The 18303-nt window shown below is 36.4% G+C and overlaps 2 protein-coding genes and 1 non-coding gene across 5 annotated transcripts; all 3 read right to left on the bottom strand.

Annotated features, from left to right (window-relative positions):
* Positions 1 to 1360: 1360 nt before the first annotated feature.
* Positions 1361 to 4758, bottom strand: LOC112188211 (eukaryotic translation initiation factor 2 subunit beta). Of its 3 annotated transcripts, none has more exons than XM_024327290.2 (10): positions 4602 to 4758; positions 4125 to 4224; positions 3846 to 3954; positions 3694 to 3749; positions 3554 to 3608; positions 3375 to 3466; positions 3113 to 3258; positions 2402 to 2544; positions 2116 to 2201; positions 1361 to 1669 (listed from the first exon to the last, which is right to left on the bottom strand). In XM_024327290.2, the coding sequence occupies exons 2-10, from the start codon at positions 4170 to 4172 to the stop codon at positions 1592 to 1594; spliced, it is 813 nt and encodes a 270-aa protein (XP_024183058.1). In that variant the 5' UTR covers positions 4173 to 4224; positions 4602 to 4758; the 3' UTR covers positions 1361 to 1591. The 3 variants fall into 3 exon arrangements, with proteins under 3 accessions (XP_024183058.1, XP_024183057.1, XP_024183059.1); XM_024327289.2 differs by having other exon boundaries at positions 4125 to 4180; positions 4602 to 4740; XM_024327291.2 differs by having other exon boundaries at positions 4125 to 4177; positions 4602 to 4722.
* On the bottom strand, positions 1819 to 1902 carry LOC112191046. The gene has a single exon (XR_002932762.1). It is a non-coding gene; the product is annotated as a small nucleolar RNA SNORD34 (small nucleolar RNA).
* A 685-nt stretch (positions 4759 to 5443) lies between the features above and the next one.
* On the bottom strand, positions 5444 to 8925 carry LOC112190106 (probable beta-D-xylosidase 6). The gene is made up of 6 exons (XM_024329530.2): positions 8091 to 8925; positions 7739 to 7905; positions 7532 to 7629; positions 7068 to 7418; positions 6357 to 6773; positions 5444 to 6125 (listed from the first exon to the last, which is right to left on the bottom strand). Exons 1-6 carry the CDS (start codon positions 8823 to 8825, stop codon positions 5527 to 5529), a joined length of 2367 nt encoding a protein of 788 aa, XP_024185298.1. The 5' UTR covers positions 8826 to 8925; the 3' UTR covers positions 5444 to 5526.
* Positions 8926 to 18303: the final 9378 nt, after the last annotated feature.

The following is an 18303-nucleotide window of genomic DNA, read 5'->3' as shown; positions in this document are numbered from 1 at the left end:
CCCACCCAGCATTCATCTCTATCACCCTTTTTCTAGTGTTCCCACACTATGGAATTATTATTTGGGCACTCGGATTTTCATCTTTCTACCTAATCATCTAAGTTTTAACTAGTGAAATTAGATTAGCTGGATGTAACCTTTTCATCTAATTAGGAACATCACGTCAATGATACCAGACAAAGAAAGATTTATTGGTAACAAATGAATGGAGTGGATAACATAGGGAAGGCTGGGAGAAATTCCTCTTAGATTATTGAATAATTCAACAGTACACAATTAGTCTTCAAATGAGACTTACGTCACTAGAGCAAACAATATTAGGTCATATTTAGGTCATATCTACTTGTTCAGTGGTATGTGGGGTTTGCTTGTACTAAAGCATAAACTACTAAAAAAAGGAAAGGAAAAAAATAAAAATAAAAGCTTTCACATCTTGACATCTTGTTGTGGTTGTGGAGAAATATCGAAATTGTGTGGCTTCAACGAGCGTGTGGAAAATTGCAGAATTGTGGAGAAGCTGCTAAAAGATGCGTAGACATTCATCCAATTACCAACAATTTACTTATTTATGCCAGAGAGAAACACACAGTGGGGTGCCCAAATCAAAATATTGCGGTGTTTATCTATCAGCTAACCATCATATGGAGTTGGAGAAAATAAAATACCTTAATCCTAGAATCTAAAAAATTGTTAAAGGAAGTAGTAATGTTCTAATATTCCTACATGGTGTGAAATGAATATCATATATTCCGATGGTATTATAGGGCAGGCTTTATTCGATTAGCGGAACAATATGGAGGAAATATTTTAAACTCGGAACATGTGATGTGAAATATAGCTCAGCTTAAAGGAGTCGTTTATTCCATTGGAAAACCCGAGTTGTTGGTTTAGGCATGTCAATTGCTTATAATGGTCGAAAGGGGAAGAATAATCAGGTCGCTTTCGGTCACGCGTATTCATCAAAACTGCGAACTGCTTTTAAGAGAATTGATTCCATCTCAATGTGGAGTCATCGGTAAAGAAAATGGTTAATCTATCTCATCCAAGGGTACCAAGTCTCGACCAACAGCAAAATCACGATAATTGAACCAAGGACAAGATGACATAGCCAATGAAGTGGTTAGTATGCTGCCAATGGAGTAGTTTAACAATGACCAAAGCAACGGGCTCGGGTGGTTCAGGAACTTGGGGAAAAGAGAGAACAACCTTTCTTAGATTACGTGGGCTGTGATGTGAGCAAATGCATCTCTATATGCCTACTCCATTGCAAGAACAAGACATGACTTATTTTCAACATTAAACACGCGCAGGAAAATTTTCGGTACGACTACGCCTTATTAATCACATGTATGTGCTGATATCGTAGAAGCTTTTCTCAACTCAAACATAAGAAAGGACTTCGAAGCAATGGATGAGTATATGACAGCAAAATAGCCAGAATTATCTCCTCAGTGTCTACATATCACAACTGTCCGTTGTTCTAGGTAGGGTAATAAACAGGCAATCCAAAATTCATTTAACTAGTAGTAAACCATGTTTCTCCTAATACACAGCACAGCAGGCATAACCAGAAGCCAAATGCAAAACAGAATCATGCCCCGGCATTCCTACGCCCAACACGAGCAACAAAACCTTGTTTGATCTGAGCAACTGATCGTCCAGAACCACACTGCAATATAGAATAAGAAAATATGTATTAAAGTAGAAACTAAGATAGACAGTCTTACAGTCATATTCTAAAAGAATGAAAAACTACACAGGGTGCTCAAGAAGGCAAGGATCCCTTCCGCACTAAGCAAAGAGAAAACTTTTCCACAAGGAGGCCTCAGAAATATCTAGATTACTCCATCATGAGCAAGAATCGGACAATGTAGGCAAATCTTCAAATCATCACAGGCCTCCTCAAACTAGAGATTATCAGCAGTGTAGTAATTTTATGTGCTTTGTCGTTGTACAACTACATCTCTATAAATCACTGACACCAAGCCTGCTTGCGGTGTACATATGCAGAAAACGACCAGTCTTTGGTATATAATCTAAACTAACTATGATTACATCTACTACAATTAGTGAACTGCCACCAAAACTAGAAAATGCCAACATTATGATTGTTACCTTCTCGCATCTGAGAAAATACAGGCGATTCTCCTTTGACAGTATAGTGTCAGGGCTTTTGCACCCAAGGCAAATCACATATTCATCTGACAAAAAAGAAGTGCCATAAGAAAAAATGATAGAATAGTGAAAAGTAATACAACAAAGAATAATACACAAGGACAGACATAATTAACTACCAAGCCCGAACAACCAATTAGGCAGCATGCAAAACATAATCCACACAGATCATTCCAAAGTAGCTACTGCAATAAATATAAAACCAAACCAAAAATGAGGTACTTACTGACATATCGCCGCAGAATCCCTTCAAAATTCTTAGGGGCGAACCTTCCCTTGACAACTAACCTCTGTTGTCCATCAAGTGATCCACTTGTCCCCAGTTCGGCCAACAAGAAATTCTGGACATGCTCTGGTTGCCTATGCATCCTGTAATTTTAAGGTAAATCAACAGAAGACAGGTTATAGGTCAACAAAGCAGTTGGTCCTTTTAGCAAGTAGATGAAATTAGAATAGCTTCAGAAAATAAATTTAGGAATATGGTAAATAAAATTTTGTATTACTGCAATCAGGAATCACTCAGGCCATGGTGATCTACACAGACCATTATGATTATTAGATACCCACATATACTCAAAACTTATAGGATGCCTTCACATAGTAGCGATTTTAAGGATTTTTATTACAAAAACGCATTCCACTAGGTAATGATGCAAAGCCAAAAAGCATACAAAGCTTTGATGAAACACAGATACCAGGATATCTAAAACCAACTTGATAATGCCATACTATTTGAACAGCACGCAATTACAAAAGTTCCTAAAGTAAAAAAACGAATAAAAACCGAAAAACTCTAATGAAACATTGAACAAACGGATTAAAAGCATGCTTAAACTACAAAAAGATCCTTACTCAAAGATGACTCCGAACAACAATCATCAGACAGATATACAGAACAAACTAATTTAAATAAAGAAACACATTAAGTAAAACCTACGTCTTGCACAGATCCATGAAATTCACAAAGACAGTTTTCTTTGTGCCCTCACGTAGAACTTGTGGAGGCCTCATAACTGTCCTACGCCTGTCTCCAGCTAGCTCCGGATTATTCTCCCTAAGAATGTTATACACCCTTCCAAGAAGCTGCAGATATTGCATCAAAGAAAAAAAAATTATAAATAAATCTACCATATAATATAAAGTAAGTGTATACTCATGGTACAGTGTAAAACTGTAGTTAAATGAGACAATTTACACACCTCCTCATATTCATAATCACGATCACTACCCTCCCAAGGATTGGAGGCCTCCAGTAAAATTCCTTCTCCTTCTTCATCCTCACCCGGGTGCTCTGAAAGGCCAAACATAAAAGAGCATAATTAATTGGTTGAAAGACAATGTGGTCGCATACATCTTATAAGCCCAAGCAATGTCTTACCATCCAAATCCTCCGGTACATCGCCAGGCTCCTCATTCAAAATACTGGTCTCAATCTATAATCACATCAACCAACCATCAAAAGTCAATTTCTAGGTAAAAGTTTTTGCATGTAGACAGTAGAAAAGCATATAAACTTACTGGCTTCTTCTTCTTCTTTTTCAGACCAGAAAATGCACTGTCCTGCCCATCAGAAACTGCATTGACAAAGATAAGCCCCCCGCAAAAATTACATACCACACTTGGGAAATGCAAACACCAAACAGTAATCAATGGTTTTTAAACTAGATCACCTGCCAGGCTTTCCGTTTTCTCAGCCAACTTGTCCACAGAATCATCAGCTGGATCCTCAATTACAACCTTCTTCTTCTTCTTCTTTTTACTAGGATCAAAAGGGGCAATCTGCACAAAGAGACACAATCCTTAGGTCTAGTCAAGAGACCCGAGACACCACACCTTCACATCTGTTTATCTAACAGACTACCAACAGCCTAATTCCAGCCAAACATAACAAAAGGTCTAGTCATGATGTGCAATTGTAACACAGAAATATAAAAGAATCTCGAACTTACGTCTGCCAGCGCCACCTCCTCCTTCACATCATTCTGATCATCTGCCATGATTGCTGCTGCAAAACAAGCGAAACTAAATCAACCTATCACGCACCGAAACCTACACAAATCAAACAAATAAACCAAACAAGGGCTATTAACTTACAGACCCTCGTTCTATGAACTCATTACCTTACAAGCTGGATTGCTTAACAGAATCAAAGATATTAATACACATACAGATGTTTAATTTCGCCTACAGGTTATGCAAAGTCATATTTTCCGGGAGGGAGGGTTTATATTCCGGTGAATCGGAAACTGTACGTAAATATGATTCACATTCACAGACCTAATTTGACTACCGCAGGCAGTCCTCTATAAATCAGAGCCCTAATTTCAACAAAATCCCCAATTTTACTGAATCAAATCGACAACGAATCGGTTTGATTAAGAGGAACTAGATTCAGAATCAGAGAGCGAGCGAGAGAGAAAGAGTACCTGGTGTAGTCGGAAACGGAGAAGACGAAGTCTAGTGGTGAAGCTGAGAGAAGAAGACTGACTGGTTTCGACTAGGTCGAGCTGTGAACAACGATAACGTTTAACGAATGAGAAGCAAAACCTAATGTATACTTGCAAAAATACTCGACAACAGTTTTCTGGGGTGGGCTAAAGCTCACACAGCCCAGCCCAATAGTTCTTTTCCATATTTGTTTTTTTTTTTTTTTTAATTCCAACTTGCCTGTGTTACTGATCAAATCTTGTCATTATACTCAGTATCATTTGGTCTAGCGGTATAGTCTCATTTTCGTAAGTGGGAGGTTATGAGTTCGACTCACGAAAGATTAGTTATAGCATTTGAGTTGTTTATCTAATCCAAAAAAAAAATATCTTGTCATTGTCATTGATGTCAAATTCAGTCAAATTGCCCTTAAAATTTGCACATGAATACCCGCACCCCACTAGGCTAAAGAAAGAAACCGAAGGAGTGATCCACGTGTGACTTAACATGTGATTTCTCTCATGATTAACGAATATTTGAAAAACATCAAGAATGATATGAAATTTGATTCGATTAATGCGCGAGGGTTAAAAGTGTGTTTTTACTTGGCAACAAATAGTCGGATGCGTGGACAATCTTGGTTTTCTCTAATGAAATTCGCATTTTTGCCAGAATGAACTAAACTTGCTAGTTTTTTGGCTGGCTGATTTTGTTTTAGTATTGGTTGGACAAAGTTGCAAGCAATCCAAATTTCCACAGTTTCATTTAGTTCATTCTCATCAAAGAACCAACAATGATTTCCTCACATTAGAATTAAGACCTAGAATGAATGAATACCATGTCCATATTCAAATGATCCAGAATCATATTTCTTTTTTACTGATGTATTTGCGTATCAGTACTTAAATGAACTTCAGAACAACATCAATTTGTTTCAACTGAAACAAAATGCTTTACATCTCCAACCAATAACATATGATCACCCAATGCCAGTATCCTTTCGCCGTAATCATTTGCAAAGCTAAGATGAGTACAAGGATCTACCAAAATGCTGGTTGATGTAGATTTATATGAGACAGTATGCACTTGATTAAATCCAACCAGCTGTTGTTTTGGAGCACCTTTCATAATTTCTGGCACTCGAGAGTACAATATCACAGTATGGCTTCCATCCATGTCTCCTACATTCATCACATTGATTTCGACAGAAAATCTCAAGGAGTCACAAGATGTCACTTCATCTATGCGTAAATAATCAACTATATCTCCTGTTTGGTGTAGTATGTTTTTGATTGAATCAACCTTGAAAGTTGTTGGTATGCTTAATTTGGTTGGTGCTGACACGATATTGTAAGTGAAATTTGTGTAGCTCAAGCCATGTCCAAATCCATACACCCTATTCCCAGTGTAAAACCGGTAGGTTCTTCCTGGATAACCGCGAGAAGGATCAGCTCTCATATTCATATCATTCATTGGGATGTTGGTGAATGACTCAAAATACCAAGTCATAGGCAGCCTTCCACCTGTTTATAATCATATAAAGTGATCATATTAAACTTCAGCTTTAAAAATTTGAAACTGAAGGTATGCATGTTTTTGACTGGCTAACAGAGATGTAATTAACTCTGATTAGCATTATAGAAAACAGAACTCATAGCATTTAGAATGTGGACTCTTTCCATATCATGTTAAATTTCTCTTCATAATGAAAAATATAAACACCATAACAGTAATCCATGTTGTCAAATACATACTTGGATTAACGTCTCCAAAGATGATTTCTGATAGCGCCCTCCCACCAGTTTCACCAGGGTACCCAATCCAAAGAATGCTAGCAATTCGAGGGTCTTTTTCGGCGAATGATACATCAAGTGGTCCACCACCAGCAAGAACTAGAATCACTGGGTTTTTACTTGCAGCAGCTACTGAAGATACAAGGGCCATCTGCTTACCAGGTAGGAGAAGACTAACTCGGTCGTGATCTTCTCTTTCTTGTGATGCATCAAGACCAACAACTATAACAGAAAAATCAGCTTTTTTGGCAGCACGAATTGCTTCCTTGAACCCAGAATCAGAAACACATGGTACATCAAGGCAACCAGTTGTGTAAGATGTTCTTTTTCTGTACTCCTGAAGACCCTCAAAAGGAGTCTTTGGGTTGCAAGGAATCCCTATACAATCAACAAACCTTTAGTTTAAATGTTTAACAGCCCTCAATAAACCCTGTGATTACTATTGAGGTCAGTACTTCAAATTTAATGTAACATTGGGTTAAACATGGAAAATATGTGAACAATTCCTAAATGCTCGCTTAAATTGATCAAATTGGCAACAGAATTGATAAGAACATATCATTTTTACATGCAATGACTCTACCAAGTATTAACAGCTTCAAAAAATCCAGTAACTGCAAGACTATAATATAACCTTAGAAACTTTATATGAAACTGCATACTAAAGCATACCTATGTAACCCCCGCCCAGCAAACTTGCATTGTTCGCCAATGGACCAATAACAGCCAACGAAAAATCAACACCCTTTTTCAGGGGCAGGAACTTCTCATCATTTTTAAGAAGCACGATTCCCTGCCTTGCTGCTTCGAGTGCCAAATTTTTGTGCTCTGATGTACACACGTCTTGAGGTCCCAACCTTCCGAATTGCCCTTTTATGGGATCTCCATTAAACAGCCCAAGACGGAGTTGAACAGAGAAAAGATTAAGAAGAGCCCTATCTATGTCTTCCTCTTGCACCTTTCCTTGTTTGATTGTAGAAAGAGTATTTCGAACCAAGAATGTACCACAATCAATATCCGTTCCTACAGATAACTGATCCAATTATAACTTCGTACACAAATTCACAACATTTATCACATAGACATTGCAAGAAAATTTTAATATGTTGCTAAAAAAAAAAAAAAATCATAAGCACCTGCTTTAAGAACATCAGCAACTGCATCCTCAGCAGTTTTTGTATAATTCTGATATTCAAAAACTGTGGCCACAGCATCACAGTCTGAGGTGATATACCTGTTTTTAACCCACCAAGTGGCATACATTATGCATAAGTCTTGTCAATCTATCAAAAAATTGAAAAATAGTCAACTATAGATAAGAGAAGAGCATAAAGAACTGTTACCCTTTGAAGCGCCATTTGTCTCGAGCTTTCTCCAACAAATCCTTGTCTGCGCATGCTGGAACCCCATTTACTGCATTGTAAGAACACATCAAGCAGCTAGCTTTGCCTTGCTGTATGCAGCTACGAAAAGGCGGCTGATATGTGTCCTCCAAATCTTGTTCTGAAACCTATTGAAACATGAATAAAGATCCTATAACATAATGGCTAACATTCTATATGCGAATATTAAAAATTGACAAGCAATGGCTAGGAAAGAAGCTACCAAAGCATACTGAAAAATCCAAATATTGGCAACATTCAACATATAATCAACATATAACCATTGAAAAATAGAAGTTAGAGGAAGACATACCACTGCATTGAAGCTATATCTACTATACTTTCCCCACATCTCCAAATCATAAGCAGTGAAATGCTTGCAACAAGCTGAAAGCATTAACCCATCACTCTCTTCCAACACTCTTTTCCCTCCAAACCCGTTTCCAATACCACTCCCACCTCCCCAATTCCCACCTTGAAATCCCTTCACAAACTCAACAGCATAAGCAGAAGCAACCATGGGGTCCTCCCCAGGGGTCTCTTGGCCTCTCCCCCATCTTGGGTCCCTAAAGATATTAATATTGGGTGCCCAAAATGTCAACCCAGCTTGGCCAAAGTTGTACATAGCTCTAGCCTCAACAGCAATGGCAGAGCCAATCAAGTTCCACAGAGTCCTATTGAAAGCAGATGCAGTCACAATCACTTGTGGGAAGCTTGTGGCTGAAGGGATGGTGCCATTGAAGGAGACACCAGGGCCATTTGTGGCAATTCCATGGAGTGACTCAGACCACCACTCATAGGGTGGGATTCCAAGTCTGGGAATTCCAGAGGCAGTGTTGGAGAGCTGTTGGATTTTCTCATCAAGGGTGAGGAGGGAAATTAGGGACTGGGCTCTGGTGGTGGTGGAGAGGGAGGTGTTGCAAAAAGGGTACAGGGTGTTATGGTGGGGTCGGTTGCATGGGAACTGAGGGTGTGGATTTGATGATGATGATGATGATATGATGAAGTGGAGGAGGAAGAGGGATGATCTCCAGTTATTAGGAGACATCTCAGAGTAGGGAGAAGACCAGTAGCTGAAGGGATTTGCTTATAAATACACTCCTGACCAATTTTGTATTACTTTTTTGTAGGTGGATTGCAATGGGAGTTTGAAATCTCTCTTTATATATGGTAAATCATAGATGTAACAAACGGGGGAGGATGTAACAAACGGGGGTTAATTACCGGTTGGTGTAATTAAGAGTTTTTAGAAGATTTGGAAGGACTTGAATTGTTTTTGGTATAAGGAAAGAAATTAGAAAATGAGCTGTGACAAAAAACAAGGGGATGTAAAATAAGCCAACAGGGACATGGAACCAAGAAGATTTGCAGGAAATGGAAACTACCAACCGGAAAAGCTCAAAGTAAAAACGCCGCAGAAAGCGGTAAGATAGGTAACAAAGTCTCTATTGCCTTTTCCGTTGGGGACATTCTCACATTCCATTCAGTGGAAAAATTGGTACATGGTTGCTAAAATTTCTCTTTCAATACAACTCTAGATGAATAAACATTGGAACATATTGCCTTTCAGAATCATTATCATGGGTGGGTGATGCACTAGTTTGCCTCAGATGATGGTCTTGTTGTAACAACCATATAGTCAGTAAGTGTACCCATGCAGAGTTGCTTGTGTAATGGGCAGAGCCCATACCGCTTCTTTTTCTGGTGAATCATCCCAGACCACCATGGGTAACTTCACAGTTGATGTGTGCAAAGGAATGAAATTTGAATACTTAGCTTATGGTATCATAATGGTACTGGCAAGCGAAGAATCAATGGCTTAAATGCATCGATTGATTATTGATCTAAATGACCAAGCTTTTTAGTTCCCAAACAGTGGTTTATCATCAACTAAATTGTAATTTAGGAGTACTTTTTATTTGGGAATTTACTGTAGTGCATTAATATATTGATATATCAAAAGCAAACAATATTCTGAAAAGAGAATACACGAAAATGTTTTCCCTATTTTGCGTTTGGATTTCAAGATAGATTGTTGTGAATGTTGAGTAAATGGTGGTGTTCATGATAGGTAAAGAAAGTAATCCAGGTACAACAGTAATGGTATTTTTTTTTTAACAGTAATGGTTTTTGAGTATTGTGTCTCACGGCACTTTCTTTTTCCAGAAAGTACTATGTCCAAAGATGTGGGCCTATTTTCCATTTGGGCCGCATTTCCATAAAAGACATTTGGGCCTAGCTCATTCTCATAAGGTTCTGTTAATCGGTGTTTATTTTATTTTGATCAAACAGTTAGTCAGTTGAAGAAGAAAATAACAGAAATAAGTTGGGTTTCCATTCAGCCAAGTTCACTTGATCCATTCAAGTCTGGCCAAGTATAATCGTTTTTTGAGCCAATTGCTCAAAAGTATGATCTAATGTTTGGAATTTGGTGTTCATGACCCACTAATCAGTAATAATCAGAAATTTAAAAGTATATAATACCATATATTTAATATGGTAATTAGGAATATATTCCAACCACACTGACTCTGCAAACAAACAGAGCCTTTGGGAGAATGAATACAAACACAATGGACAAACTTCTCCACCCCAGGTTTCTGACTTGCTGCAGTTTTTCATGTTCTAAAATCTATATTTTATAAGACCTAGTTATTTGTATAATGGTTGCAGCCCTACCTGGGCCAACTGGCGATCTAATTGATTAAAAGGACAAATATATTCTCATAATGAAAAATTCTAATTCCATTGCACATTCTCATTACCATCTGGGATCCAAAAGATAGTTAGGTGATCATGTATGAATAGAAAATTTGTGTTCAAATAAGTATATAAAGCGGTCAATGAAGTTGTAAACAAAATAATATGGGAGTCACCAATTTACCCAGATATAGACTTATTTTCATATATCATCCATTTGAAGGAGCTTGAATTACAGTTTAGATCAAAACTTGACATGAACAGACAAAAAGAAGTTAGGTCGATCTGTTGATCCCCCAAGGAAGCAATGAGATTGAAGAACAAAAAAAAAAAAAAAACTTACATTTGCAAATAGCATTTATGCTCACAACTCAAGTAAAATTAGCTAATATACTATAACTTTTTGAGTTGATTTATCAAACACATTTTCAGTTAGGTAACATAACAGAAACTTAAAGGATCATGCATGCACTTATAAATTAAAACATTTTATGTCAAAAGTCTCAAAATTAATACATTGTAATGTAATTGAAAGTATCAGTTACATGCAAGTTATTAAAGAAAATGCACTCATATATTGATCCCGAATGCCAATTTGTTCATCTTTGTCAATTCACTATTTCACTATTAGTAATTACATAAACTTAGTTTGTACAGCAATAAAAGACAATTTTATTATCAATACTTTAGCTATTTAAATTTAAAATGAGATTAACCGTACACTCAGTACTTTAATTTCTTAAGACATTACATTAGATGGTGCATTTGCTTTCATCCGCTGGAACCTTTAACATGAAAATGTATGTACTTGGCCAGATTGTGGTTCCCTTTGTGGAACATTGTCGATCATGATTGATCTGGCTGCAAAAGAATCGTTCTTATTCATAATAATGAATTTGACAAAACTCACGGCAATGATGATTAGAATATTTCCGCTGGCTTTGACACGTGAATGTAAAACATTAGAAGACATGGAAGTTTCAATTAGATTCGATAAAGTTAGGATAGGTTTTCAAGTGTGCTACAAACCCTAGCTAGCTAGGTAATTTTCCACCGCAAGATGGGAACTTTATGAGTAAAAGAGATAACTATATATTCCTACCTAGGAACAAAAACCCAGTTGAAAATGTGTGTCAAGACAATTAGATATGATTCATCATCATTAACTATGATTATTTTCTGTTTGTTACAAGGGCTTTGGATTTGAGGAAGGGCATGCTATTAATATGAAAATGAATTAAATAAATAAATAAGTACTGCTTAATTATATCATTTGACTTTTAAGTAGTGATTGTAAAGTAAAGTATATAATTTTCCTGGCATAAATAGATTGACTTCACCAAAAAGCAATATCCAGAATGATGATGATTCTGCCGGCCTGTAACACAATAAATCATTATAAATTGTCTTCACTCTCATAACATACATTATAATCATTCTTTGGATTTGCATGCAATATATAACATTAATTCCTTTCGATCTGGATCATGGGGTTAAACAATAATGAGGATCGGAGCAGTATATATATTGTATTAATCCACTCATACTTCATCTAAAAATTATCCAAAAAAATTAAGGAATGTTACCGTCTTCTAATTTCTTTTTCCCCTATCTTTTTGTCTTTTCGATCTCATTGTACAAATGAGTCACATGAAAAAGAATCGCATTTAGATCTCATTGTACAAATGAGTCACATGAAAAAGAATGGCATTTAAATGATTTTTTTTTTTTTGAATAAATAGATAGTTCACTAATATTTAATCATCTGTACATAAAATATAATGGTGAGCTCGGACCACCACTACTTGAATTGCTGACTTACGTATCATCTAAAACAATCAATTGACATGACCCAAGAAAATCCAATCCTGATCTAATCATTAAAAAATGCACATTTTATCGAGCAATAAATCCTGCAACTGCGCGCGCCACCTTATTGGCATCTTGGAGAAGAGTCATCAGCCTTCTAATGGCATCAACAACTCATACCCAATGCCGCCAAACATTCCTCTTCACCATTAATTCAACTTGATGGCTTCTAAACAATCCATCTCCACTCACACCTGCATCCAGAAACGTAGCCAGGAATTGATGCACGGTTTGACTAATTTTAGCTATTCAAAAAAATTGCGAATAACTCTTTTTTTTTCTTTTTTTTTAAGGTTTGGAACCCAATTGGGGGCTCATCCTCACGCCTTTATGAGAAGTTTTAAATGCGCACTCCTAATTACTTAAAACACACTCCATACTTAATACACCACCCATTTGATTTCTCATTCTAATCTATATCTATATTATTATTAAGAGAAGAGGTTTGCTCTCCAAAACTGAAAAATTTGACGAATATAACCCTCTAAGAGCATCTTTAGCAGACTCTCTATTTTTGCTACTTAGCTATTTTTGAGAGCATGTGTTTAGTTTTTTTATCTATTTTAGCAGCTGTACCAGACTCCTAAGTAGCTCTCTATTATAACTTTTAACTATCTCGCTCCTAAATATAGAGAGCGAGATGAGACTCTCTATAATTTAATGAGTTAATTACATATAAGTGCATCTTTAAATGTTTTTTTAGCTATAAGGCCACAAACTAATTTTTTCCCTCATAAGGCCACTATATTAAAAATAGTGTTATATTTTGGATATAAAAACTAACATATTTACATAAATGCCACTAGAGTAAAAAGTCAACAACCATTCTCTCTCTTCTCTCTGGTGAGGTCTCCGGTCAACTCTGGCCGACATCCGACCAACTTCCGGTAGGTCTCCGGCGAACTCCGACGACTACAAAAGCTACTGTTACTAACACCAAAAGCTACTCTGGTGAGATTTCCGGCAATCTCCGGCGAGATCACAAAGTTATTATCACTAGCAATAAAAGCTACTATCACTAGCAACAAAAGCTACGTTGGTGAGATTTCCGGTGAGGTCACAAAATCTACTATCACTAGCAATAAAAGCTACTGTTACTAGCAAAAAAAACTACGCTGGTGAGATTTCCAGCGATGTCACAAAAGCTACTATCACCAGCAACAAAAGCTATTGTCACCAATAAAAGATACGCTCAAAAAAATCAAAAGCCACTAACACCATTAACAAAAGCTACTGTCACCAACACAAAAAGATACTCTCACCAGCAACAAATGGCTACTGTCAACATCACCAGTAACAAAAGCTACTATCAAGCAAAACAAAAACTACACTAACCAACACCAAGACCTACTCTCACAAAAAACCAAAAGCTACTACCAAGTAGAAAAAAAAAAAGCTACTCTCATAGGCTGAGAAAGTTATTCTCAAAGACTAACAAACCTATAGAAATGTAAAGTATACAACAAAAAGAAAAATGCTACTGCAATCGAGAAAAAAAAGCATATTCAATGATGCAAAAAGTATGCAGGGTTCAACAATGATATAACTATGTAAAAAGCTACTTCCACAGTTGTAAAAAGTCACTACCATAGTTGTAAAAATCTATTACAATAGTTGTATAAAGCTACTGTCAATATTGTAATGCTACTGTCATTTTTCATATGGCCTCCGTTGAAGTTTCTTGTTGTCAAGCTCTACCACACTACACTAACCATAAGCATTATTTTGCCACCTACAGCACCAAGCTTCATTTCAACATTTCTTGGTTGGCCGAATAATCTTTTGGTCAATAGAGGCTTCACTACTCAAATTCACATGATTTTCGTAATCAACCACCGCCAATGCATATGGGAAGAATTCTGCGAGAACAAAAATACAACAAAATAAGCAATCTTTATCAATTAGATAATAAAAAACAAGCAATCTAAAAGCTACTGATATAGAAACATAAAGCTACTATAACACATGTAAAAAACTACTAGACTGATAATAAAAAGCTACGAACATATATACTGATGGCAACAAAACCAACTGATTATCCATATTGATAGTGTAACACAAATCTCAAACAAGAAGGGCTAGAGATACGAAATCTCGACAAAAGAAAATTGAGTTTCTCCACAAAATCTTGATTTTCAATTTGATAAAAGCTACTGGAATCAGCGTTCAAAGATACTAACATAAGCATAGACAGCTACTATCATTGTGTTGGAAAGTCATTTTAACAGTTATAGAAAACTACTGACATAGAGAATGTGGCACGCAGCTTGTTCACAAAATCTTGAATCTTAGTTGCACTCAGTATCCTATTCAATCAAACACTATCCCAATTATCACTAAAACCCATACAACTAAAACATGTAAATTATAGAATAGAATAGAATGCCAAAGTGGATAAGTCCAATACCTTACGAACACTCTTCAATTCAATAATAAGTTCCTGTGGGAGCCATTGACTAGCGAGCACTACCTTCTCTTGTAGTATAATAATCACAATAAAAAATTGTTCATGCTATGCAAATCAAGAAATTCATAAACATAACCAGAAGAACATCAATTTGAACACTCAAATCCCGATATATACATATACACAAATTGATGCTATCAAAGTTATAATCGGATTTCTTACCTTCAAATCACAAAATCAAACAATTTTAAAACTCAACTTTCCAATTCATGCTCCAATTTCAAATTACAGAATAGAAAAAAGTAGATAGGAATCCATTTCTAAAGTACCTTCACTAGAAGATTTTGAGCGACGGAGGTAGGAGATCTGGAAAATCAGAAGATATTGGTAGCAAATCGGAAGGTACCTAGTTGGTTCAGATCCACCGCGTTCTTGATCTCGATGATGTCCTTGGCCTCGAGCCTCTTGGCGAATTAGAGTGGAGCAGCACCATCACGCCGGCTCCAAGAAGATCTGTGATCGATGAAAGTGAGAGATAGAGAGCACCACGCCGGTCATCTCCGGAATTGGAGGTGCAGACCAAGATGTGATCTGTGATCGAGGAGAGAGAGGGACCGAGAGAGCGTGGAGGTGCAGACCAAGATTTGATCTGTGATCAAGGAGAGAGAGCGTCGTGATGGAATCGGAGGCAGAGATCGAGGAGAGAGAGAGAGAGAGAGAGAGAGAGAGAGAGAGAGAGAGAGAGAATAACTGGAACTAAAAATTAAATTGTAGACAGGTGAGGGTAAAATAGGTATAGCATAAAAATGAGCTGGTGGTTTTGGGCCCCAAAGTAGCCTTATATGTACAAAACAATTTAGGTGGCCTTATGACTAATATAAGTCTCAAAGTGACACTTCTTTGTAATTTTCTATAATTTAAAACATTCCTTTTAAGTTATTTTATGTAATTTATAAATACATTTAAACTATTTAGTCTTCATTTAAAAAATAATATAAATTCAAAATTAACTCAAATAGAGAGCATTGATGCAGACATAATTCTAAAGTGGCTAGCTAAATAACGTTTTAACTACTTTAGCTAAAATTTGACTCAAAAATTGCTAGCATTGCTAAAGATGCTCTAATATTAAAAAACTTTAGAAACTGAAATAACCAACAGGGACAATAATGTCAATTTAAAAAAATTAAAAGATATTAAATTCCTTAAAATAAAATAAATAGTAGTTATTGTTGTAGAAAACTGGTTTGATTAAGAAACTACCCACTTCCTTGCAAAAAAAAGCACCCACACACAGAGTGTGGCACATGCTAGTATTTTACTAAATACACAACTCAAAGTACCTAAAATACCCTTAATCTCAAAAATAATGAAATATCCTACTTTTAGATTATATTAAGGTTACTATTTAATATGAATAGTATATTCTAGTATATTGTCATTTTGTAAATGACAATATTGATTACTTGTGTTAGTTATTGAGAAATCCATAAAGATTTATTATTGTTCCCTTTAAATAGATGCATACTACACTCCAAACACACCCTATGGGTGTGGATAATTACGTGGGAATTTATTCTACAGAATGTGGAGAAAATTGCTGCACATATTTTGTTTTTGATTTTTTTTTTTATTTGTGAATTGACCATTTTGTCTTTTTCAAATGTTTCAGTTCAAATGTTTTTTAATATTTGAGTGATATTTAGGTAAAATTTTTCTGTTTTGGCTGACAAACTATGTTCTCTTAGTAATAGTAAATACATAGATTTTGTATTATTTGAGTTCTCATCCACCAAACACCATGTTAATCAAGTATAAAATTATGAGTTGAACATTCAACCAAAACTATACCAGTAGTTTCTCCATAGTGGCGGAACTAAAAAGTTGTCATTAGAAGGGCCAAACAAATTAACAATTACAAAGTTTTTTCACTTGTGATGTTTTATATTAGAAAATAAATTGATTAATCATAACTCTTAGAACAAAAAAAGAAATTAACTAAAAAATGGGAGCAAAGCGATATGTTTTAAAAATATTTGATGCCATTTATTTTGAAATTCTAAATATTATGGTTTCTAACCTCATTTTTATTTAAGGAAAAATTAAGAGTTTTTGTCTATTTACCCCATTTCTAGAGATTTTTTTCCCACTTACCCCATTAAGTTTTCTTAGTTCTCTCTTATCCAAAACACTCTAAGGAGATCTTTCCTAATACCTCATTAAGATTTTTTTTTTGTTTTTTTTTTTTAATACCATTTTACCCTCACCTTTGTTACTTAGAGAGAGAGAGAGAGAGAAAATGGAAGTGAGAGAAACCGTAGGGGACTTCGCCGGATTTCCGTCACCGGTCGCTGGATTCCGGTCAACTTTCACCGGATTACGGTCACTGGCCGCCGCCTAACGGACTTTTCTGAAAACCTCACCGGAAAGGTTTATTGCCCCCAATAGACATCTATTGCCCCTCAATAGAGAGGCAATAGATGTCTATTGCCCCCTAATAGACGTCTATTAGGGGCTAATAGACATCTATCAGCCATGTATTGCCCTCCAATAGGACTTTTAGTAGCTAGAATGATAATTAATCTCCTTAGATTTAGACAGATAAAACTTTGGTTAAAGAAAAAAAAAATTATATCAATCCAAAACGTCTATTGCCCCCCTATATACATTCAATTTTTTTTTCCTTCTGCCCCATTACTTAAAAAAAAAATTCTGATTTGGGCACCCAAGAGCTAGACGTTTCTTGCCGGTACTTCGCTCTCCGACTCCAAGTTCGTCGTCTTCAAGTAGCTTTGACCGGAGCTCCACCACCTTCCACTCACTCGCTCACCGACGTTTCTTAGTCACTCAACAACCTCAAGCCAACACAGAATTGAACCAATTGAAACCGTTAGAACCGAAAACCAAATTTGAATGATTCTGATTGAATCTATCAATGGCGGTGAGAGAGAGAGAGACAGAGAGGTCAAGGTGAGAGAGAGAGGAGGCGATGACCACCGGTCGCTGCCATCCTTTGGGACCCCCTGCCTAGAGCCCCCTCGACACCTGCACAAAGCGTGACTGCATGCCTGCGGTTACCGGAATTCAATTCAGAGCAGCCTGAGGTCGCCTTCGTGGTGAGGCAGAGTTCTAGGAAGCCAGAATTTGGTCTAGCTTGTTGGCGCGCGGTGCTAGTTTGAGGAGAGAGAGAGAGAGAGAGAGAGAGAGAGAGAGAGAGAGAGAGAGAGAGATGAGGTAAGTGGGAATAAAATGTAATTTATTAAATAGGTTAAGGGTAAAATTGTCAATTTGCTTCAAATTGGGTTAGTGGGAATAAAGATTTGTTGCTGGGGTAAGTGGAACAATTTTAGCTGATTTTGGTACTTTGGGTCAAGGACCCAAAAATTAAATTAGATAGTTTCTAACTTATTCTTGTATTAAATTGGGAGGCCATGTATAGAAATTCGTTGTGTTTATCTAACTATTTATACATCAATAGAATAATATAAGGAAAATATGACTATTTTTTTCTTCTTCTAATGCATAGATGTTTGTTTTGGTCATTTAATCT

This window comes from Rosa chinensis, chromosome 2 (genome assembly GCF_002994745.2).
Source record: "Rosa chinensis cultivar Old Blush chromosome 2, RchiOBHm-V2, whole genome shotgun sequence".
Classification (NCBI taxonomy): domain Eukaryota; kingdom Viridiplantae; phylum Streptophyta; class Magnoliopsida; order Rosales; family Rosaceae; genus Rosa; species Rosa chinensis.
The sequence above is the reverse complement of the archived record's forward strand: the minus strand, read 5'-3'. Positions and strand labels throughout refer to the sequence as shown.

What these genes read in the sequence shown, in the direction of transcription:
- LOC112188211 (XM_024327290.2), bottom strand. Translation starts at nt 4,172, where the DNA reads ATGGCAGATGATCAGAATGATGTGAAGGAGGAGGTGGCGCTGGCAGAC. An exon ending in TGTACCGGAGGATTTGGATG is followed by an intron (nt 3,467 to 3,553) that starts GTAAGACATTGC and finishes TTGGCCTTTCAG; the next exon opens with AGCACCCGGGTGAGGATGAA. An exon ending in GTGATTATGAATATGAGGAG is followed by an intron (nt 3,259 to 3,374) that starts GTGTGTAAATTG and finishes CAATATCTGCAG; the next exon opens with CTTCTTGGAAGGGTGTATAA.
- LOC112190106 (XM_024329530.2), bottom strand. Translation starts at nt 8,825, where the DNA reads ATGTCTCCTAATAACTGGAGATCATCCCTCTTCCTCCTCCACTTCATC. An exon ending in GACAAATGGCGCTTCAAAGG is followed by an intron (nt 7,630 to 7,738) that starts GTAACAGTTCTT and finishes GGTTAAAAACAG; the next exon opens with GTATATCACCTCAGACTGTG. An exon ending in GCTGGGCGGGGGTTACATAG is followed by an intron (nt 6,774 to 7,067) that starts GTATGCTTTAGT and finishes TTGATTGTATAG; the next exon opens with GGATTCCTTGCAACCCAAAG.